General features: G+C 44.7%; 1 protein-coding gene across 2 annotated transcripts; it reads left to right on the top strand.

Moving 5' to 3' along the window:
• The first annotated feature begins 387 nt into the window (after positions 1-387).
• On the top strand, positions 388-21,155 carry DIPK1C (divergent protein kinase domain 1C). 2 transcript variants are annotated; one of them, XM_053396650.1, is made up of 4 exons: positions 388-689; positions 10,815-11,492; positions 16,298-16,462; positions 18,636-21,155. In XM_053396650.1, the coding sequence occupies exons 1-4, from the start codon at positions 510-512 to the stop codon at positions 18,876-18,878; spliced, it is 1,266 nt and encodes a 421-aa protein (XP_053252625.1). In that variant the 5' UTR covers positions 388-509; the 3' UTR covers positions 18,879-21,155. The 2 variants fall into 2 exon arrangements, with proteins under 2 accessions (XP_053252625.1, XP_053252626.1); XM_053396651.1 differs by lacking the exon at positions 16,298-16,462.
• Positions 21,156-23,318: the final 2,163 nt, after the last annotated feature.

The following is a 23,318-nucleotide window of genomic DNA, read 5'->3' as shown; positions in this document are numbered from 1 at the left end:
CTTCCTCCGCGTCGGCGAAAGTTTGCCGGGCGGGCAGGCGAGGAGGGGAGCCGCGCAGCTCCCGTCCGAGGGACGCGGCAGACAAAAGGGAGGCGGACCTACGTGGCTTCCCCTCGAAAGGCAGCGCGGCTGCTGCTGCTGCTGCTGCGCCGACGACGACTGGTGGCCGCGGGCGACTGCGAGGCGGCGCGCTGGGAACCAAGCGAGGAGCGCGGCTTCCCCGGAGGTCAGATGCGCGCCGCGGGAGGCGCCCGCCACCAGACGCGCCCGCCGCGCTCCGCCCGTGCGCTTGGCTCTTGGCTGCACGTTGCAAGCCGGGCGGGCGGTCAGGTCGCGCTGGAGACTTCGCAGGAAGCGGGGAGGCATCCGCGCCTCCCTCGAAGGCAGCCCGGGGCGCGCAAGCGTCGCTGATGGATCGCCGGGACTCTCCTGTCTGCTGCACGGGCTAAGGCGGGAATCCCCTGCAGCAGCAGCAGCCCGGACGGGCGGGCGGACGGAGCGTGCAAGGCATGTCCGCCTTGAAGCGCCTGCTGAGAGCCAGGCTGGGCAGGCGCTGCTCCGCCGCCTTCTGCCTCTTCTGGGCTGCGTGCGGGGCGGCAGGGGGCGTCTTCTTCTTCTTAGCGCACGGCGGCGTCCTCCTCTCCGGCCGCTGCACCGACGAGCAGAGCCACAGGATCCTGGCCAGGCTGGTAGGTGGCCGGGGGCGGCTGCGGAGGGGAGAAGGGAAGGGTGGCCCGAGGGCGAAGTCCAGGGGAGCCCCCTTCAGACCGAGCAGGAGAGACCCGTAGTCGGGGCCAGGCTGTTTTGCGCCCTAGGCGAGCCCAACTACTTGCACAGACAATGCACACCCCCGGGGGGGGGCGGGGGAAGCTAACTACAATTGCCCAATTGTGCAGGGCTTACCTGGTCCCCTCCTCAACATTTTATTCAAGTTGGCACCCTTGGATAGAACAAAAACCGATCTGTATAAAACTGTGCCCCTCTAAAGTGTGCGCCCTGGGCGGCTGTCTCGTTGGCCTCATGACAGCACCCGCCCTACCGGCAGCAGTACCTTACTATCTGAGGCCAGGAAGCCGGCAGACTGGTGAGCGTGGTGGAGAGGAAGGCAAGGAATCCCACCATAGGCACAGTGGCAGAGGCAGTTCTCAGTTTGCCCCTATCCTTCTCCCTGCTGAATTCTACTGGGACTCAGGAGGGAGAGGAAGCTGACAGGCAGGACCACTCCCTGGACTGGTTGCTAACTAAGAAGGCAGGCAGGTGAGGGCAGACCTGGGTGGCTGGGGCAGGGCCTCCTTGGCCCAAACTGACCAACCTTCATTGACTCCACTGCCGAAAACGACATAAGGCTCGGCCACACTTCTTTTCTGGTCCAAGATTTGGAACAAATGTCAACTAGCAGAGAACCAGTTTGTTCCAATTCAGCACTGAATGGCAGGTTTTCCCAGAGAAAGCGGCATGGCCCTCTCGGACCTGTGCCTCAAAGTCATGGGGCAAGCAGAGGAAATCTCAGACAAAATAGGGGTGGCTGAGCCTGTAGATGCACCAGTGCGGACAGATCCCACCTCTGGATGAGTCCTATTTCAGAGCCAGGCGGGCTAGTAGATATCATGGGAAGGAGGTTGAGTCCTGGTGGGCAGCAGCAGCAAAAGGCCAGGCTGGATCAAAGATGTCAGAATTAAACATTCCCCCATGACATTTTCTAGATGTCCTGACCCATGTGCCTTATAGATTGCTTTGCGGCATTTATTTCCTGTCTTCCAATATGACTTGTGTGGTTCTCTGCTCTCTTTTTTATCCTTGCATTAACCCAGCAAGGCAGATTAGACAGTCTCATGCTTAAACATCCTACTTTAGTAGAAATATGAACCTGCCTGCCTCTCGGGGAAGGGGCGCAGCTCAGTGGCAGAGCAACTGCTTTGTATCCAGAAGGTCCAAGGTTCAATCTCCAGGTGAGACTAAGAATGAGCCCTGAAACCATAGAGAGCAGTTCCAAATAGACAATATGGAACTAAATGGAGCAATGATTCAATCTGGTATAAAGCAGCTTCCTATGTTTATAGTCCAACACTCTATCCACTACATCATGCCACTTCTCTATTGCTTGGGGAAAAGATGGAGCTCAAGGCCAATTGAGCTTAGTAGGACTTCACTTCTGAATAAGTGATCATGGGATAAGCTGTAGGCATTGATTTAACAGAAGACTAAGAGTGAAACAGGAGTGTGGATGGATAAAAGACCATGAGGGGGATTAATAAAAAAAAAAAGTGGGTGGAAAGCCTAATATTTTTGCAAGAATTTTGAGCACTGTGGATACAAGTGCTTAATTTGTAAAATGAGAGGTGCCTGGAGTTTTTCATGATTTTTGCTTGAGAATAACTTGGTTCCAGATGTTAGGAGCTGATTGTTACAACTCAGTGGTGGGGAAGGAGGACATCTTCAAATGCTGTCACAAAAACAGAACTCCTGGATTATATGCAATTGGCAGGCATAGCGTGAATATGAAACAAAAACAAAAATTCTATAGATACACCTATACATCTAAATAAACTTTATTAATTTTGTTAAATGTTGTAATGCTAACAGTGCAATCCCATGCATTTCTACTAAGAAGTAAGCCAAACTTAGTTCAGTGTGACTTTCTCTGAAGTAGGTGCACTTCAAACTGCAGTGTTCTACCGATAATTGACACTCAGAAGTGCTTTTTATAAACCTATCCGTTTTGTGTCAAGTACCAAGAATTGAATGTATAAATGCAAGCCTGAAGTGGTGAGACACGAAACGATACAAGGGCAAACATTACTAGAGCATTTTCTAAAATCTGTTCCTTTATCAAGGTGGTCTGCATTAAAGGTGTCTCTCATGATTAAAATGGCACACTCAGTTTTCAAAGGAGCTATGAATTTTGGTAGAGACTGAGACACATGAACTTTCTGTGCAGCCAACCGTTTGGTACACCAACTATGTACCAAATGTTGGAGAAAAGTTGGGGGGGGGGAATAATCCCCACCTTTCCAATAAAGCTAATGCAACAAAATTTTCTCTTGGATTTTTCTTGGATCCATCCTTGCTTATGGATGTGCATGAGACAGCTGAGTTCAGGAGTGCTTTCTGCCAATGGTATCTGAGCCTCCAATTGTACTTGTTCCTGGAAAAATCAGACCTAACCTCAGACATTCATACCTTATGGCTCAGTAGCATTATTCAATTTGTAGTAAGTCCAATTGCACTCAAGAGGACTTGCTTCTAGATATGTATAGGATCGCTTTGTTAGTTATTCCCCCCCTTCAGATAGATTGCTGCAATTCACTCTTCATGGGGCTGCCCTTGAAGGAAGCCTGGAATTTGGTTCTGGATGCTGCAAGCTGTCTGAGGAGGGCAAGATGGGCTGTGTTAGGCCATGTTAGGCAAGAGGAACTATAATGAAGCGATTAATAGGATCGTGTTAATTGCATCAACACAATCAACATAATGTGTAGCTTGGCCCAGAATTAAGCACTTATAAATCCCATTGAAAGAAATGGGATATAAAAATACTTTGGGTTATATCCAGTGTTAGCCCTGTTTAGAGCAGACCCCTTGAGATTAATGGACACGAGTAACTTAGGTTCATTAATTTTAGTGAGCTGCATTCAGCTGAAGTCTTGTGCTCCCAGAAGCCAGCACAAGTCCCACCAGGGCAGCAGGACTCCCCCTTCCCTATGCAACCCTTTACCCATGTTACCCTCCCCAAAATCTCGGGACAACCTCCAGAACAGGACACAGAGCAGGAAAGGGAGATTGCTCCATGTGACATGCAGAAACGCATGTGCCAATGAAACAGTTGCCTTAGTACAGGGTTTCCCAAACTTGATTCTCCAAGTTTATTTAGATGTTTTTGGACTACAACTCCCACCATCCCTAGCTAGCAGGACCAGTGGGTTTTTTTTTTGGAATTGTAGTCCAAAAACAGCTGGAGACTCAAGTTTGAGAAACCCTCCCATAGTGTGACGTTTAATTCCACCCAGTGGGTCTGCTTAGTTGGATACAATCCTTTGGTTTGGCTGGGTTACGTTTTCATAATTTGTAGTGCCAGTAGCATAGTATTCTTTGCGGCAATTGTTTTAGGGAATAGCTTGTTCCACATTCACTGCTTAATTTTAAAAAATCGGGGAAAACATGTACGTCAGTAAGATGCTGTCACCATGTTATGCCACAAGGTGCCATGCCATTCCCTTACCTCCACTGTGCCATACCATAGTTAATAGATTATATAGCCAATTCTGGCTTTGTGGCCCGTAGATGATAAAGGATCATGCTTTTGAGTAAAGACTAATGGGAGCCAATGAATCCTTGATGTCATGAATTGGAGATTTGTGAAAGTATTGGCATGAAAAGCACTAGGAGACGAGCAGCCCATGCTGATGGAGTTTTGCCTGTGCTTTTGAGGAGGGGGGGGGGCGTGAGGGAAACAAGCCAGGCTGCTGATTAAGGGAATCGTCTGCTGCTTGCAAAGCATTTGCCACTGTGACTGCATCTTACACCTTTGAGGCAGCAGTTACTGTCAATTAAAGAAGACAGAGCATTCAGCTGCCAGGTCTAGCTGATAAAACGCAGTAAAAGCAGACAGGGAAAAAAGGCAATTTGTATTTTGTAGTGAGTTTTCAAGGCAACTGTGTAGGTGGGTGTGAGGCTGCTCAGCTCAAACATCTGCAGTCCATATCCATTAACTTCCCCTGATAAAATAAGAGGATTTATTATTTTAAGATAGCTGGAGGAAGGTTTGCTCTGTTTTGTCTGTGCGACAACACATATCTAGAAAGTAGGAAAGTTATTCCAACGTTTTCCTAGCTTTCAGCTGCATAGTGCATTTTTCCTGAGCATATAATATAATAAACAGCACAAGGGGCAAAATAATTTCTTGCTGGAAATCTGCTGCAGCCTATAAAATGCCCTCTCTGCCCAGTCTACACCCAGATTAAACCAGAGCACCTGTGTGTCGAGGTGAAGTGTTGTGTTTGAGCTGTGACTTACAAACATTTTTGGACCAAAATATTGTGTAAGGGATTGTCTCTCAGCTTTACAAGATGAGCATAGAGGGTTAAATAACAGGCCAAATTCCTTTATTTGCAAAGGGCTTTTGTCAAATGGGAAAGGAAGCCTAATGGAAATTAAATAATCTATTACGGTAGCAAGCTATTGATGACTATAAATTTTCCTGTGTTGTGTGTAATAAACGAAGACAAATTGTGTGCTTCTGCAGCCTTGCCAACTTCTTGGAAAGAGCAAGAGGATGAATTCTTTCTATCCCTTCTCCGTGGCAGGCAGCTGCAGTGCTGGATACCTCTGAGATACAGAATATTTTCCATTTCCTCCAGAGCTCTGCTAGAGCTCCAAAACAATTTGGAGGTATCTGACATAGCTTTGGGAATCACATCTGCATTATTCCCTTTGGCCTGTGTCCTAACCTGGATTCCAGAAGCAGAAAAGTTATTTGCAGCCTCATCCACAAACCAGATAAGCCAGAGTGCTGCACTAGGATTTAAGCCAGTTGAATTCTATTAACTCCAAATAAACTAATTTGGTGGGGTTGGGGGGGTGCCTGTAACTCTCTAGTTGTTGTTGGAGTAAATTCCCTCTCATCCCTGACCATTTGCTGTGCTGGCTGGAGCTGATGGAGTCCAACCACATCTGGAAGGCCACAGAGTCCCTATCCCTGAACTAATTTGTCTTACATTCTAACAGACCAGTTTAATTGGTTCCCAATTAATCCACGGGAAACTAACCTTGTGTGTTTGCAGTCTAGTCCTCAAAATGGTTGCATGATTTCTTTAAGAGAGCTTTGTTGTTTACTCCTGACTCTTTGGGATCACTGGGAAGCTTTTGGATCTGTTGTTTATTGAGCATTTATGCTGATATGTCCACATCAAACTTATGCGGCGGTTATATGACTGACACTAGATGTTTATTGAGATTCATCCTGATATGTTTGCATGGAGGCCACACAGCTAGTGAGAGTTATCCCACCCTTTGCAGTGCAATTTCCCATCACTTTTATTATAGGGTGTTTTGCAGTTAGAAAAGTGACAAGATGATTGCACTAGAAAGGGAGGGAAAATTTGTGCAAATAAGCAGGCTCCCTGGAAGCTCCCTCTTTCACAAGTAGGGGTGGGGAACCTGTGGCCCTCCAGATGTTGTTGGACTCTAACTCTCATCAGCCGCAGCCAGCATGGCCAATGGTTAGGGATGATGGGAGTTGTAGTCCAGCAACACCACAGGGGGGAGATGTCAAGGGAGCACCAGCTCTTACAAATATATAAAAGGGAAATGGATTGCTTTAGCGATTGGCTATAAAACGGATATTCTCAAATTTACTTCCATCTGTCATGTTGTACTGCTTGCATTAGTGAATGGCTTCAGGCAAAATCAGTGCTACTATTTAAATGCAGTTTTTTGAGTCTCTGCACACAGAAGTCTTTGCAGGCGTAAGTAACATAGCTTTTACAATGGTGAGTGCTGCGGTACTCACATCCATTTGGTTGAGCTACAGGCTTTCGTGACCTTAGGAGAACTTGGCTCTGGAGATGAGTAAAGTATGCAAATTTCTCTCTGAAAAAGGCTGGGACGCATAGCGATTTGATACGCCCCAGCTATGATGGATGGATATAACATTTCAAATGATTGTTGGTGGTGGGGATGGGGGAGAGGTGGAGATGAAGAATGAAAATAATACCTGAGCTCACAGGTGTTTGATAAAACCAACATGCCAGGCGTTCAAGACAAGCTGCTTTGGGTTGTATCCCATGAGGACTTCGTGCTGCTTGAATGCACTTCCAAAGTTGGACACTCATTTTGTTGCCAATTCAGCCCCGATGGCTGAAGAAGCCTCCACAAAACAGCATGGGATGCAGGGCTACAGTAGGAGGTATGGTGGAATTGGTGGACATCAGGGCTTTGTGGAAGTGCAAAGCAACATTGTGTTCAGCCTTCCTCACCCTTTTAGAATTGTGGAGTTGGAAGGGACCCCAAGGATCATCTAATCCACATTCTTGCTCTTTGGAACTGGCTGTTATGGTGGTTTTATTGCCCACTGTTCAGCCTAATGCCCAGGGTGGGCTACAACGATTTGAAACTCAGTTTAATACAGTTTCAGAACACAATTACAGTGGTACCTCGGGTTACAGATGCTTCAGGTTACGCTATTTTGGGTTGTGCACCGCGCCGAACCCGGAAGTACCAGAATGGGTTACTTTCGGGGTTTGGCGCATGCGCAGAAGTGCTAAATTGCGCTTTCCGCATGCGCAGAAGTGCTAAATTGCGCTTTCCGCATGCGCAGAAGTGCGACCCGTGCGTGCGCAGACGCGGTGCTGTGGGTTGCGAACCCTGCTGTGAGAACATGCCTCCCGCATGGATCACGTTCTCAACCCAAGGTTCTACTGTAAAACACACACATACACAATCTCAAAAAAAATTAGGCTGGGTCCTGAAAGTATGCATCACAGGCATCAAAGGTCAGGATTAAGAAGTGCTACAAACCTACTACAGAGCATTATAATGGCTAGTTAAAAGTATATTTGGGCAACCCAAGCAAGGAAAAGGAATATCAGTTAATTTACAAAAGTTGGTATTCGAGTAACCAATCACATTGTAGCCATTTACTTGCTATTTTGCGACGATGGTAGCAAGGCTGATCCAAAATTTAGAAAACTTGGGGCATTGCCGCCACTGATGGTGGGTGGTGTTCTCTTCAAGATATAACTGACTGATCTGGTTATCAGGAAGAATATTTCACCCAGGGGAGAAACTTGGCAGAGCACGCGACAAGTTCTACTCTACTATTCGTGGCTCCCAGAAGGACTCAGGAAATGGTATAAAGCAGTGTTTCTCACTGTAGCTCCCTTCCGACCTCGTTTCCTTCCTGTGGCCCACCCCCTGCCCTACCAGTAGAAAGGTAGCTGCTTAAGCGTTTTGTTTGTAAATAGAACGTTTTAGTTATCATTTTTATAATTTATACAAAATACAATTACATTAAAAAAATATACTTTTAGTATTTCTCGACCAATGGGACCCTCGTGCTTGTTGACCAGAAACAAGCTTTTTTATATGTGGTTCTATTGTGTGAGGGATAACTAAAGATCACCTCTGTCCATTTTGTTAAGGTGGTTCCGCATGAGGCTGAGTAACTCTTGCATGCAGCTATGTACCTCCTTTCACAGTAGTGCTTGCATGAAGAAACAGCACACCCTCATAACTAACACTGCTGCAGTCACACAAGATGCGGGAAGCTTAGTGTGTGCAGTGGTAGGGTGTGGAAGGGGGAGAGAGAAGGAAGCAGATGCGACATTGCCACAGAGGGCACGTGGCACTGCATCCACTGAGAAGCATGGTATTTCTCTGTTCACTCTACTTCTCTGTTTTCTTTTCTCGGTCACTTTTCTGTTTTCTTCACTTCTCACTTTCCTTTGTGGCCTCCTAGTCTCATGCCATGCCCCCCCCCCCCATTTATGTGATTTTCACCTGTGGCCCTCTTGGAATATCAGGGGCGGGTGGGCAGGGGACCATATGCCCCCAGTTAGGAAACACCGGTTTAAAGATAGCTGATAGCAGTTGCTCCATAGCACTGTTGGAACTATTTATTGGCTCTCTCACAGGAGCATGCAGAGTTCGCTTCCAAACTTGTATCTGGGAGGCTTTTGTGTGAAGGCAGCATTTCTATGCGCTGTGTGTGGAAGGGGGTGGAGAGGCATAAAAGCTGACACACCATCGCCATTGTTGGAGATGAGCTGAGGCAACTTGGCATCTGATAAATATAAAAACACGGGGCAGTATTCAGCTCCTGTATCCCTTCAGCACAAGGATTTCCACTTGCACAATGGGATTCCCTCTCCCTTCCCCTGCAAGTGCCCTGCACCCTCTGCTCCAGAGCGTTGGGGGAACCCCTAGAACAGATTTAGCGGTTGCACAGGGGGAGAGCATTCCATTGCACAAGCAGAATCCTTGCACCGGCAGAATGTTTCGTGAACCCTGTGCTGGATTCTACCCTTATATTCTGTACGTAATCTGTGCCATTTGGAACTGCTCCAGATTTTGCTCTCTCCATCCCTCGCATGCAGAGTCCATAGCCAAAAGAATGTAAGCTGGCAGAGACCTGGGAATGGGATGAACTGGCTGGAGAAATATGAGAGAGCCTCGCGGGGCTTGCATTTTCTGGGGTCCAACATTTCTCTCATGTGAAAATATATTGTGGGAAATTCCTGGCCTAAAGAATGGGCTGTGTGGAGGGGAAATTAACGCAGAAGTTGGTGTCAAGCCACTAACTGGCTGTCTGATTTTCTTCGTCTTCCACCCTAGCCCACGTCGGTCATCTCCTCCTCCAGAGAGTTGCCTGCAATAGACTTTGCAGCTGCACTTCTGGAAGGTCTGAATGGACACAGTTATGCAGATTGCTTACACTCCTAGAAACAGAGGGATGGAAACAATTATGGCTGGAGGAAGGGACTGGCAGGGGAAATCCTGTTTATTTATTTATTTATTTTGGTGCATTTGAGATGACCACATAACTATAGCGTCCTGATTTCTTTTTTGTCTCTTTGGTCATGAACTGCAGAATTTGCAAACCACACAAATATGTCCCATCATACCTTTTGTCAGTGGACACCAAGTGACTTACCAGCAGGTCTTGATTAAGAGACTGCCCAGCTTTGTTGTACAAGAAGCATGTGGTTTTTGTTTCGTTTTACAAGACCCTGCATATTTTCAGCTTGGCAGATAACAATTGCTTTAATGCCGTCACATCTTAGGATGTACAGAGGCAGACTGTAGCCCTGAATTCTGTGTGGTCACAACTCCCCATGTATTTCAGTTTGTCCCACAAAATGTGTTTATAGCAAGTTTCTCCACCACCATAAGAAAACCAGTATCATAATGCCTTACAGCTGTTTATCTTTATCACTGCTTTTAATCTTTGTGTAAAATTATAGGCTTTTTGGCAGCCAGTTTTATGTGTGGCAAAAAAAGTTGGATGTGTGTGTATTTTGAAGCAACAGGCTTCATATTGCTCTCTATGATTATTTGAACCCTCAACCACCATGTGGGTGTACAGCAAAGGCGCCAGGCCCAAACCAACGAGGCACATTTTTATGTGTCTTTACACATGTGGCAGAGAGAAGGAAAAAAATGTTTCCAAAAGTACAGACCAAACTCACCCTTGGCATAGCATCCAAAGGAACCTGAACTTAGGGTGTCTCCTGACAGTATTTTGTGGGAGGGATTCAAGTGCATACTAGAACTTTAGAAATGGACTTTCTGCATGTAGGAAAGTGACAGGGAAATGCATTGGAAAAAGTTGGGTTGAATGAATGGCTAACGGGCAGATGTCAGCCCATAGAATAATCAGAATGAATGCTCAGTGAAATTCGGATATAAATTAACCAATACACAGACTTTGTGTAAGCAAATCGGGATGAAAGCTCAATAAATAGGCCATCTAGAGGGAACCCTTAGAGCAAAAGTACAGAGCTTAAACAACATGAGATACAATCTACTGCCCTTGGTGGGCTGTCTGTTTATGAGCTTGCTACCCTCGAAACAACAGCTAGCAAGAGTTTCCTGGGAGTTTATGACCTGTCAGGTCTGCAGGAAAGATGGAACAGCAAACATGGGCAAACATCTCCCTCAAACTTTCCTGACACCTTTGCTGTGTGTTACTTTTGTCTGGGTCATGGAGAACTTGAGTATGTAAAGCTCCTGCAGGGATTTGTCCTCTTCCCCTACTCTTGATGTGACTGGAAATGGTGGTTTCTACTGTCAATTGATTCTTTCTTTCCACGTTTCTCCAGTGCCTTGACTATAGAAAAGGAGCCTTGACAGGAGACCTTTGCGAAGACTTGTGTGTGGCACAGAAGTTGATATACAAGCGCTGCCTTTATTATGACAGAGGTAAGAAGGTCATCCAAGCTGACTGGAGAGGCCGCCCAGTGATCCTGAAATCCAAAAATGAAATCTTCTCTAGCTACCACCACCTTGGCTTTCTGGAGGAAATGGAACCGCAGGGTATTCCAGAGGCAGAGCTCCTCCTGATGGTCGCTTTGGAGATCAAGAATGTTCTGGGTCTAGAACTTCCTAATAACACTGTGGTGCCTTTGTGGACGAGGGGGAGGGGCCCACACTGGAAAGCGCAGCTGGCTAGCATGTGGTCCCTACTCCAACAAGAAGAATATATTTACTTCAGTGTGCTGCAAGACTTCAGTAAACATGTCCTAAGGGTCATTGGCTCCTGTGGCCACTTCTATGCTGTGGAGTACCTGACCGCTGGGCATACCTGGCAGAAAACTCTCTTTTCTGTGGAAGATGCGGTCGGTGTTTCCTTTTCTGGAATTAAAAGCAAGGCTAAGGCCATCACCGAAATTGCCATCAGCTTCCTGGACATGGTAAAACATTTTGACAATGACTTTTCTCACCGGCTTCATCTGTGTGACATCAAGCCAGAAAACTTCGCCATCCGAAGTGATCTGACGGTAAGTGAGGACCTCAATGTCATAACTGTGGTTTGGCCACATGTAGCATGCAACTCATAACCAAAGGAAGTCTTCTTCTCCATTGATATCCCATATGCAGAGCCCTGTGTCGCACAAGTGTTCCCAAATGTTGACTGGCCTTGGAAATTTGTCTGCTAAGAAACATTCATACCATTCATTTAAAGCACATGGGTTCTTCCCCCCTCCAAAAAAATAATAATAATTATGGGAATTGTAGTTTAAGGGTGCTGGGAATTGCAGCTCTGGGAGGATAAACTACAGTTCCCAGGATTCTTGAAGGAAAACCATATACTTTAAATGAATGGTGTGGATGTGAGCCAATGACTTACTTGATGAATCTATCACCTATTTTGTTGTCGGAAATCACTTGCCTTCTGCAAGTGGGTCCTGCATTCTTGAAAAACTGCCTCTTTTGCAACAATATGTTCTGAACAACAGAACAAGATGTTTTTTGACCATACGAGCTATGTACCAAAAATCAAATAACATATAGAACAAGTGGGACTTGCAACAAAATGTTGCAGTGTGAAGTATTCCTGTTCAGAGTTCTAGCCTTTCCCAGGATATTCTCTTCCTCCACTCTATTTTTCCCAACAGAGACTTAGTGTCCTATGGTCACTGAGCACACTTGATTTGTTTCCCTCCCTGCTCTTTAGTGTCCCCCCCCCTGAAGGTTTGTGTGTGTATGTGTACTTCTGCTAATTTCCAGGTTCCCAAGCTGATATCTCCCTCTAGCTGGTGCTGTTTTAGCTACAAAATGGCTAGAACTTCCATATCTTGGAGAGTCAAGTACTTGCCTTGAGCATCTTCTAGAAGTCTGCTGGCTTATAGCTGACATGCAACATAGAGGTCGGGGACAGAGGATGCTTTGAGAAATTTTGTTATTGATTTGCTCCATTGTGAGCCTTTGGTGAATAGAAATGCAGTTCAATATTGGGCCTCAGCTGATATTTTTTGTGAAGATGGAGCCTTCTATAGGCTCTTCAAATCATACTCTCAGTTTAACTTGGAGCAAATTAATTTCCTCCTGTAGAGTGAAAGTAGAATATGTTCATTAACACGGCTGCCAGCAGAGCCAGTATTTATTAAGTATGCACAGAGAACTTTGCACTAGAACGTGCTGTGCAAAGGTTAAGCGTGTGGTGATTTAAAGGCATAGGTGTGTTTTTACTCTCCAATTTATTTTTGTGTTTGTTCAGGTGCGTAATTAGAAGCTAGGGAATGGGTAGGAAACAGCAAAAAAAGTGTGAATTATTAAGTGAAAGAGATTTTGTTTTTTAAAAAGCTCTGCTTACCATATGTTAAATCAGATTCAGCACGGTCACTATATAGCGCCACTTCATTCATTTGAGGACCTCTTCTACCTGATCAGATTACAACAGCATCCTTCACCCATAGGGAACTGCTAGCTATTCACCAACACCATGCCTACATGGTGCTGACAGTCCTGCCCCCTGCCTGCACACCCTGTCATGTCCCTCTTCAAGTCAGAACTGTTAATTCGCTGGCTGTCAGTTAGTGGTGGTAGCCAATGACTGCCTCCTGCTCCATGCTGTGCTGGTTGCGTTGCTGGCATAGTCCTATTGATTGGACCCAGACTGTAATTCATTGCTTTGTAGGTCCGTGTCTGAGTCTGTCCCTGAGTCATAGGGCAAATGTCAGCCTTGGTGCCATCACATCTCAAGCTTATTCATAGGGAAATGAGTGGTGGTGAAGTTAGGCTTGATAGCGCTGCCAAAAAAGTCCTGAGGAATAGTGTGGGAAAGCAACCAGTCTCATGAAAAACGTATAACGTATTCCAGCAAGTGCCAATGCCTCGCCATTTGCATTATTCTAATATACATCAGGATTTGCAGTTGGAGGGCAAACATGTAGAGATCACTCTTGATTTCTGGATACGCCTCCTGGGACTAATACCAAACTACTGATGACTTCCTTGTTGCATCTTTGTTGTGTGTGTCTTTTGTTGACTGCTTTTTGGCACACAAATTGGCCCCGAGGCGGCCCCATGCTTGGCTAGTCTGCCAGCATGAGTCTTCTGTGTGTAAACTAATGGAATGTCTGGTATATTCTATTTCTTTTCTTCGGCAGCCTGTATAAAGCTGAGTTTCAGCCAGGCTACCTCACATACAGAAAATAAAAGGCAGGCCACGTACATTAAGAAGATCTGGTCCAGTTATGTGCCTAATAACAATCCGCCAAACAAAACCCAGTAGCTGGAATTTTTTTTATCAGTGGACCCACTTAAAAAATTAGGAGTTCGATGAAGTTAGAGCAAGCTGCAGAATGCTACTTACTAGATATGTTTCTGATATTGCCTGCATGAACTTGCAAAAGGCCCCAGGGTGTGTCAGTCTTCTAAAGCTTTCCAATAAGTCTTCCAAAAACGCTTCGAGCTGTATTCTCCTTGAGGTCTGCTCAGAAAATGAGAGGGCCATTTCAAGTTCAGTACTTTCACCCCGTCACTCAGACAACTGTGGGTTTGAAAGCTGCCTTTTCTTCTCTCACTCCCTATTACTTTAAATGTTGTTTTTCAAGTGAAAAGAGTGTCCACTGTAGAAAGTGTTGCACTGACAGCTTGGAGACTAGAATTCACAGTTCACATTATCCACAGAATGAACATGAAGTTGGCAGGCAAATATCATTAGAAGCACTATTATCAACTCCTTTTGCTTTAAGGGTGTAATCCTATACTGAAAACCTGCTGGCTGAGGGGCAACAGGATTTTGTGGAAACCTTGCTGTGCTGGCTGAGCGCCAGGTATGCCCCTGAAACCCTCAGAACAAAGTCATAACAAACATCACCACTACCCCTCCAACCAGCTGAAGTGAAGGCTTCCCTGCTTCTCAATCTATTTGCAGTTTATGGTGTATTCTGGACAAATTTTAATCTTTTTCTCCCCTTTTAAAACTAAGAAAGGTGTGTGCAGAACAAAATGTTAATATCAATTTTGTGAAGCATGGTTATCCCTGCCCTTGATACCTGGCATAGTCTCTCCAAACCAGCGCCCTTCTTCCTTCTATTATTTGCAAGCACACACTCACACACACATTGTCAAAAGACTTGGGTTGATGAGGCTCACAGTTCAGCAGTAGCCCCACCTCACCAAGTTGCAGTTGTCTACATTTCTAAAGCATTAAAACAGGTGAGGAACCCTTGGCCCTCTAGACATTGTTAGTCTACAGCTCCCATCATCCCTGACCATTGGCCAAGCTAGCTGGGGCTGATGGGAGTTCCAAGTCCAAGCACATCTGGAGGACCAGAGTTCTCCTATATCCCTGCTTTACAATTATCCCAGTTCAGAAGAGCAGCACTGATGTGGGTATGTATTTTCTAGGGGATGTTAAATTCAGGTTCCCACTCAGCCATGAAGCTCTCACTGCGTATTCCTGGGCCACTCACAGTTTCTCCTTCCTAATCTCCCTCACAAGGTTGGTAATAAAAAATGGGGTCAAAGGGTATTCTGTTTTGAGCTCCTTGGAGGAAAGGTGGACTATACATAAAATCTCTGCACAAACCTTTGCTGATCTAGAGGGTGGAAATAACTTACTTATTTGGATTTTAAATGGTTTTCTTGTTGTTGCCCCACAGTGATGGAGAGTATCTGGACTTGGGGAATCCTCAGCAGTTGATGCTACCGACAATGGAGAATGTAGCATCTCAGAAATAGGTTAAATACATGTACTTGAAAAACAGATGTAATGGAGCACTTCCTGAAGCAATTTCATTTTTTCATAGAAGGAATGAAAATGTTGTATCTTGATAAGTTGAACATGACCACAACACTAAGTTTACCTGGTGACATGGTGACTCCAGAAGACCAAAAGGATGAGATTTGTCATGGGGATAGTGGAAATAGATTCACAGACAAACATCCCCAGGCAAACAAACCATAGCTGCAGCCACAGTAAATGAATGAATTTATAACATGAAACTCTGCACTTGTTAGATGTTGACTTTATTTTTTCATGATTGCCAAGCTTTATTTTAACTTTTTTGCTCTAATGTGTTAGGAATGTAGCAGATGTAAAGCATGGAACAGTAGGAGCCAGAGGGGAAGAGAAAGAGAGAAATCACCACAATTGGAAGCAAATACCGTATTATTGTCTCAAGGGGGGTAGCTGTACATCCACTAAGCCCAGCATCTAAAATTACTTAATTGCACACAATGGGTGGGCCATTTGGTCACCTGAACATAGGAAGTTCTTTTATACAAGGTCAGGCTATTTGCCCATTGAGCTAAGCCTCTTATTTTGTCTCCTCTGACTGACAGCAGGACTCCAGGCCTTAGGGAGAGGTCTTTCTGATCCTTTTAAATAGGAATATCAGAGACTGAACCTGAGACCTTCTGTATGCAAATGATGTGCACTACCGCTGGGCTATGGGAAGGGTCAGCTTCCTATTAGACTGCTGCTGTTATGCCTCTGAGGGTGGGGCTTGCTAGAGCAAATGGAACAGAATTTATGTCATCACAGAAACCACTCCCCTTGTGAAGGAGAATTGACCTACCTTATTCCGAGGCTGCCATTTTCTCAGGGATCTCTGAGAAGAACTTCCCCTCCTTTCATGCCAAAGTTGTCTGTTACTCATGCAATTCTGTTTCAAGCCTTGGTGTTGCAGAGCTAATCAGCGAAAGCTCTTCCACTTGTAATTTCTAATTTTCTCTTGCATTCATCTCAGAATGCTTGAATCAGCAGTCTTTAGGGCTCAGGAACAACGAGAGCAGAAAAGTGGCAATTTGCACGGACTGTTGTCACCCTTGAATGCATTATTCTGGTTTGCAGGTGGTGGCTATTGACGTAGACATGGCTTTCTTTGAACCGAAAATGAGAGACATCCTTGAGCAGAACTGCACGGGCGATGAAGACTGTAATTTTTTTGATTGCTTTTCAAAGTGTGACCTGAGGAGCAGAAAATGTGGAGCAGAGAGAGCCAATAACAACCTCCAAGTGAGTGGCTACGGGCTTATTTGTCTCCCTTACTGGATGCATGTCTTGACTTTAAAATACCCATGAAAGTGCAAGTTTAAAATAAATGATGCTGCGAGCGACTGTCACTTAAGGACTTATTCACACATGCATGCACACCACTCGATGACTGCAGCTCCAAGCAGTAGCTTCCATGGATGAACAAGCTTTCACAGATGTAATCAACAGAGGCAGAGTTTCGCATCTTGCCGCATCATCACCTCAAGTAGAGTGTGTTTCAGTGAAGATGAGTGACATCTAAAGTGGCAGCGTTCCATGGCTGGTACAGGGTTGCTGCCAAAAATGTCACCCCCGTGGCAAATTTTGCTTACTGCTGTAACATCAAGTGATTCCACACTGATGCAGCGTCACTGCTTTGTCCAGATAGCTAACTTCCAACAGTAGCCAAAGGTGTTGCATGGAGGGTAGGAAATCTCACATTGTAATGGCATTGTATCACTTGTCAAGTCCTTCTAAGTCCCTTTCACTCGTCATAGTAAAGCTGGGCGATATCTGGTTTTCAGCATTGTGATATGTCATCTGCTAAGCGTCACAATATAACAATATATCACGATGTTGGAAATAAGGATGTACAATAGTACCTTGGTTCTCAAACTTAATCCATTGCAGGAGTCTGTTTAACTCCTGAAACCATTCAAAAACCAAGGGGTGGCTTCTGATTGGCAGCAGGAGCTTCCTGCACTCAAGCGGAAGCAGCGTCGGACATTCAGCTTCTGAAAAACATTCGCAAGCCGAAACTCTTACTTCCGGGATTGCGGCGTTCAGGAACTGATTTGTTCTGGAGCCAACCCATTCAAGTTCCAAGGTACCACTGTAACTATGTAGAGGTGAACAGAAATATGTGCTGGCAACTGCTACTGCTACTACTTAGGGGTCTAAAACTGATGCATTTTTACTTACCTTTAACATATTGTTACAACTGTTATTTTGTAGTACAAAGCAACAGGGACAGCAGGAATCATGGGAGAAGCAATGACCAGTTTCACGGTTTTCCCCACATCACAATATTTTACAAAGCACCCACATTGTGATTCACGATATGTGGCCATGTAAAATATTATGAAACCATGATCACGAGGTGGACTTCAAACCGGTTTTGGACGATGCATCAATACATTGCCCAGCCCTACATCATAGCTCCCGCGTTGCTCTATGCAGAAGGGGCCCACACTGAGCAGTGGCACCCACATGAACAACACAACATGGTAGGGATGGACCCTTCACAAGTGCAGCTCTACGTGTGCAAAGGCATAATTGCTACCTAGAACCCTGCATGACTGCGGTTCTGGATTGCATGGAAGCCTTTGCACATATCAGCTGTACATTCAGAGGCTCCAGATGTCCACATTGTTTGTGCAGATGGTAGAGGGCTTCCTGGTCTTCCTTTGCAAAGTAATAGGGGAACGATCGGGAATGAAGAGGATTCTAAACAATTATGCCAGTGCCGCTTAGGATGGCATTCCCATTGTAGGTGTACCATGTAGCCCAGCTGTCATCTGTGAGATCAAGTGATGTATGGACTTGTATGTGAACTGGTGACTCCAGCTATGGGTGCTTTTTTGGAGTGGAAGCAAATGGGCTCTTCTACCTATCATTCTGAGTGAATTAGAAGCCTTTGTTGTCACTAGGGATGGACATCCTTTGTCTGTCTTCTTTTATTCTTGTTGGCACTCAATCATAGGTCATAGGAAATAATAGGAAATGAATATTCCTCATGAGACCTTCTCACTCAACATGGAAAGATCAGTGGGTGATGGGGATGGGAACACGGGAGGCAGGGATGGGGTGTGTGTGTGTGTGTGTGTGTGTGTGTGTGTCCACAACACACCTTGTGTCTTTATGCATTCCTTAAATGCCAGGAGAGAGCATATACACTCCTTTTGCAAGTAAGATGACAGAGTGCACTATAGTTTGCAGTTGGTTTAATCAACCAGAGAGTGCAGGTTTCCTGCTTCCAAAGAGCCAAAAACATTAATTAGAACTTATTACTGAACTTAGATAAATTATATAACTTAACAATAGTCCAGTCACATCAGCAAAATATATTTTGCGTGAAGATCTTAACCTTAAAGTTGGATGGGACTAAAAGAGCTTGTGTGTGAATTACTGCTTCTCTCTCTCTCCCTTTCCACAGGTCATCTGTGAAAAAATATTCCGTCCCTGGTTTTCTCTCAACTTCATGGGATCTGCTGTCTCCTTTCCCCTACAGCTGCAGTTACAGAAGGCAGTGCAGGATTGTGCAGAAGCCAGCACCAAGGACACTGGCCATCATCAGAGCCATTCTTCACATTCTCTTTCTGAGTTATACCATTTGCTTCGAGCTAGTCAAAAGGAACTTCAGAAATCCAGTAGCTACCCTCATCTAATTCACCAATGATTACTATTCAGGGAAGAAGGACTTTATGTTTTTTTCTTCTTCCATTCAATAGAATTAATTTCCACTTAATGACTTCTGACTGTGCTTTTCAAAACTGTGATTTGAAGAGGTAGCGTGTTTATTATTAATACTCTTTGAAATGCAAAATCATTTTTATTGGACTCTGTTTTTGCTTCATTCCTGAACCCATGCTGCTTCTCCCCTGCTGTTATTTTGCATTATATTGTTTATCCAAAAAGCAGCAACACCCGTCCAAACTAATGTCTGACCCAAGGGTGGAACAACATTTAAATTTCAGATGTGCTTTGGAGATGGAGGAGAGGGGAGAACAGCTTTGTAAGATTAATTCAAGTTTGAAAATAAAGAGCTGGGGTGGAGTGGTCACCTAATTAATGTTTTATTCAATAGAGATTGTGTAGACTAAGATCTTTGTTAGCAAGAAAGGGAATAGATATTGGAACGAAGGATAGTTTTCTCGCTGCCTGCCACCCATCACTATTTAAGTCAAAATAGACTAACAATGTTAGTAGTCACAATAAAACTGTTTTGCCCATTGATTACAATAAAACAGAATTAAGGCTACAAAGGTTGGGATCACAAGGCAGGGGTAAGCTACCCTGTGCCCTCTGTTGGACTACAACCCCTATCAGCCCCAGCTAGCATGGCCAATGGACAAGGATGATGGGAGTTGTAGTTAGATTAAGCACAAAATTGGCTACCCCTCGTACCTCATCCCAAGTTCAGCCTGGGCCATTACTTCACTATTTCAGTGAAACTGCAGCACTGATTGAACCAAAGGAATTGGCTCTTCCGCAAGGACTGCGACCAGAGTCAAGAAATACGGTACCTTGCACTTGGCTTGTCAGGTCATAAGCCAGAGTGGTGGTCTACCTTAAAACCCCTGGAAAGGTGGGACACTCAGCAGCTATGGCTTCTTCCACCTGTTTCTTTTCAGTCTTTTTAAACCCACCTCTAATCCTCCTGCGGTGGATTATAGAGATTAAGTCCTGCTTATTACAGTAGGTGAACAAGAGGTTTGGTAGGGTTGAAAAAGGACAAAGTTGCTGAGCTTTTTGGGAAAAATAGGAAAAATAAAATCCATTTTTGAGCTTTTTTACAAAATGGAAGAAAGGCAAAAACAGCACTGCTGGCATGGGCTGCCATGCACCTGGATTTTCCCGGACATTTGACACTGCTGCCGACTGCAGTATACAGGATATGTCTGGGAAATTCTGGACATATGGCAACCCTAGATTTGAGCAGAGGAGAAGACATGGCTACAGAAATGCCTCTCTAATTTGGAGTTAAACCATCAAAATGAGTTTCAGCCTCCTGCATCTTAGTTAGAATAGTCTGGGACAGCAGTTCATTAGAAACCACCTGAACATCACAGAATTGCCACCAGTGAACCTCTGTCCAAACAACATCAAAGGGAAGGTTGCATCATTATATTGTTCCCAAATCGCCTCAGACCTCCAGCAGACTGGAGAGGGGTTCAGCAAATGCTTGTGCACAGGGTTTTAAAGAAAAATGAATGAAAGCATGCGTCATGACAGTGTGGGTTGTCTGGTAGAAAGGAAGAATTGAGAACTGTGTCCCACCATGTTTAATTATCAAGGGTAGGCACTGATTGTGTATTGCACTATCATCTTGATGGCATTAATCTGTGACACAAATGAGGGTGAGAGAGGATGTCTTGGACTGTGAAGGAATATGTTGCTGACACAACATAACAATATTAATAAACGTACAGATACTGCCTTCTAGGGAAAGAAGCACTAGGTTTTGGACAGGCTACTGGGGGAAAACCCCAATACTTTCATATCCCTATAATATACAGGAGGCTTCCTCAACCTCGGTCCTCCAGATGTTTTGAGACTACAATTCCCATCATCCCTGACCACTGGTCCTGCTAGCTAGGGATCATGGGAGTTGTAGGCCAAAAACATCTGGAGGGCCGAGGTTGAGGAAGCCTGATATACAGAGTGCTGTTTTTATGCATGCTACATCTCACATGAAGCATAGATGGAAATGCTATTGTGTCTAATTTAACTGTGGAATTTGGGGGGAAGAATGAAATCTGTGTGCACAGGGGTAATTCTGATTCTAAGGAACACCAGCGGCACCATCCTAAGCACATTTAGTCAATGGCAGTCGTTCTGAGTCAAATGGGGCTTACTCAAAAGTAAGTGTGCCTAGCATTGTAGCTTAAAAATACTATAGCAAAAAAGAAAAACGACACTTGAGTTTTGGAATAAAACCTTCTGTTTTTCATAAGATCGCCAGTGCTTGAGAAGATTTAATAAATGTAACTACATATGGTGAATTTCTTCAGCGCCTTGAAGCTGTAAGCTGAACAATGTCACCTCATGGGTGTAGATTATGGCTCTGCACCACAAATTCTTTAGGTGTATTATGTCCACTCCATCTTGCCATTTGTTTAGTCCATGAGCACAGTCCTATTAAACTATTCCTCACAAACTTTTCATTAGCAAAGCAAATTACTTTTTTTTGTGTGTTACTGCAATACCAAACTGGAATTCACTGATTTTTTAAAAAAGGAATTATGCAAGTTCCAATTGTTGAAAATGTAAGCTTCATAATAGTAGAGCTCTTGGCTCAGAAAGCACTCTGTTGCCTGGTGGAAAATAATAGAGCAACTCCAGGCAGCTGCCTGGAAGACTTGGCTGAAGAGAGGGCACTTGTCACACTTTCCACCAGAAGAGGGATTGTTTCTTGAAACTGATTAGTTTCTTTGGCACTGTGCACATTTGTGAGTAAAGATCATCTTTATAGCTGCCAGAACCTCATAGAACCCAGACGCAGGCCCAAACAAGACATGGGATGAATGTTTGTTTTAACCAATATCAGTCTCAGTAACCTTTGAGTTTGAGCAGACGAATAATAGAAGTGGGTGGGGTTGCTTAACCCATCTCCCCTGGCCATTTTCTTACTCAAAAACCACACACCCCAGCTGTTTTTCCATCTGCAGAGGAAAAAATATGCAACAGTGTACTTGATTTTAATATGGGCCTTAGGAGATGAGTTTCAGAGAATCTTAGAGTTGGAAGGGACCCAAGGGTCATCTAGTCCAACCACCTGCAGTGCAGGAATCTCAGCTAAAGCATCCATGACAGATGACCATTTTCACTCTCATATCACATGAGCCCTTGAACATCTGGGGCTTCAGCCAGCAATTGACCGGAGCTGTGTTTATGGTAGACTCAAGTAGCGGCAGGACTCCAGGGAGAAAAAAAAGTGAGAAGTGTCTAATAAATTTGATTTACTTGGAGAAACAGAAACAACCAGTTCTAAGCTTGGCAGTTGGATTGTGCTGAGTGCTTTTCATTATAAACTGTTGAAGCTTTTGTTTGATCAGATTTACCCACACAACTTTTTCCAGGGCTGGCCCAAGACACCTGAGGCGAACCACAAAATTCTCCCACAAACAGGAGAAGGAGGAAAGATCTACATCAAGAATATGTGTGTCCTCTCCCAAGGGCAATGAAACCTCCCCTGGCTTCTGTAGAAAAGTAAACCTGTATGGACTCTTATTCCAATATGACTTTCCCGCTGATACAATCACAGGTTATTGAGTACATTAAATGTTACATTGAAATAATCTCTAAGGGAGAATTAACTATGTTTACCCAATGGATTTATAGATGACATGAAATTTGAGAAAGGTATTTCCCAGCCAACAGCAATCTCTCCTTTTGCTCGCTCAGGTACATATATCTGGGTTAGACAGCCTGGGCTTGTTGCAAGATTCCATCCATTTTACTGTCTAAGTTGCAATGATGTCAAAGTTCCAGACCGCAATCTTGATTTTCAGGTTCCTATTGTCTGTCTATGAAAACAATAATCATCTGAAACTGAACTGATCTTTGATAGCAATGAACTTTGTCACAGCTGGGTAATTGAATTCTTAAAAAAATAAATCACAGTTCTTCAACACACAAATCTGCAGAGTGAGACAGGTAGACAAAACACACAACATTCAAACTGTGCTTGCCTGCCTGTCTATCTAGCTGCCTTGCCCTGGAGAAAAGCTCAGGGGGGTGATATTTTTAAACAGGAGCCCAGTTTGAATATGAACACTCTCCAAAGTTGGCTGCAACGCTGTTTATTTCTGTTAGGATCAATCGCTGTCTTCATTACTTTTTTCTCAGGCATCTGGAAAAGATATGGCATATTCTCTGTTTATGACCGCGTTAACTGCAAACATGCCCCAAGAAATCTTGCAAGGGATTGGTCATAAACGGCTCTGTTGCCACTGAATCACATGTTAATCTCTAAAGTGGGTTGGGGAACCTTTCTCAATCCAAGGGCTTCATTCTCCCTTGGCCGACCCTTGGGGGGGGCAGATTCAATTAAGAAGCCTGTTCAAGGACTTCTGCTAACAAAATGGGCTTTCCTCCCCCCGCTGCCACCTTTTGC

The sequence above is a fragment of the Podarcis raffonei genome, chromosome 7 (assembly GCF_027172205.1).
Source record: "Podarcis raffonei isolate rPodRaf1 chromosome 7, rPodRaf1.pri, whole genome shotgun sequence".
NCBI classification, from domain to species: domain Eukaryota; kingdom Metazoa; phylum Chordata; class Lepidosauria; order Squamata; family Lacertidae; genus Podarcis; species Podarcis raffonei.
This window is presented reverse-complemented; position numbering and strand designations above follow the sequence as displayed.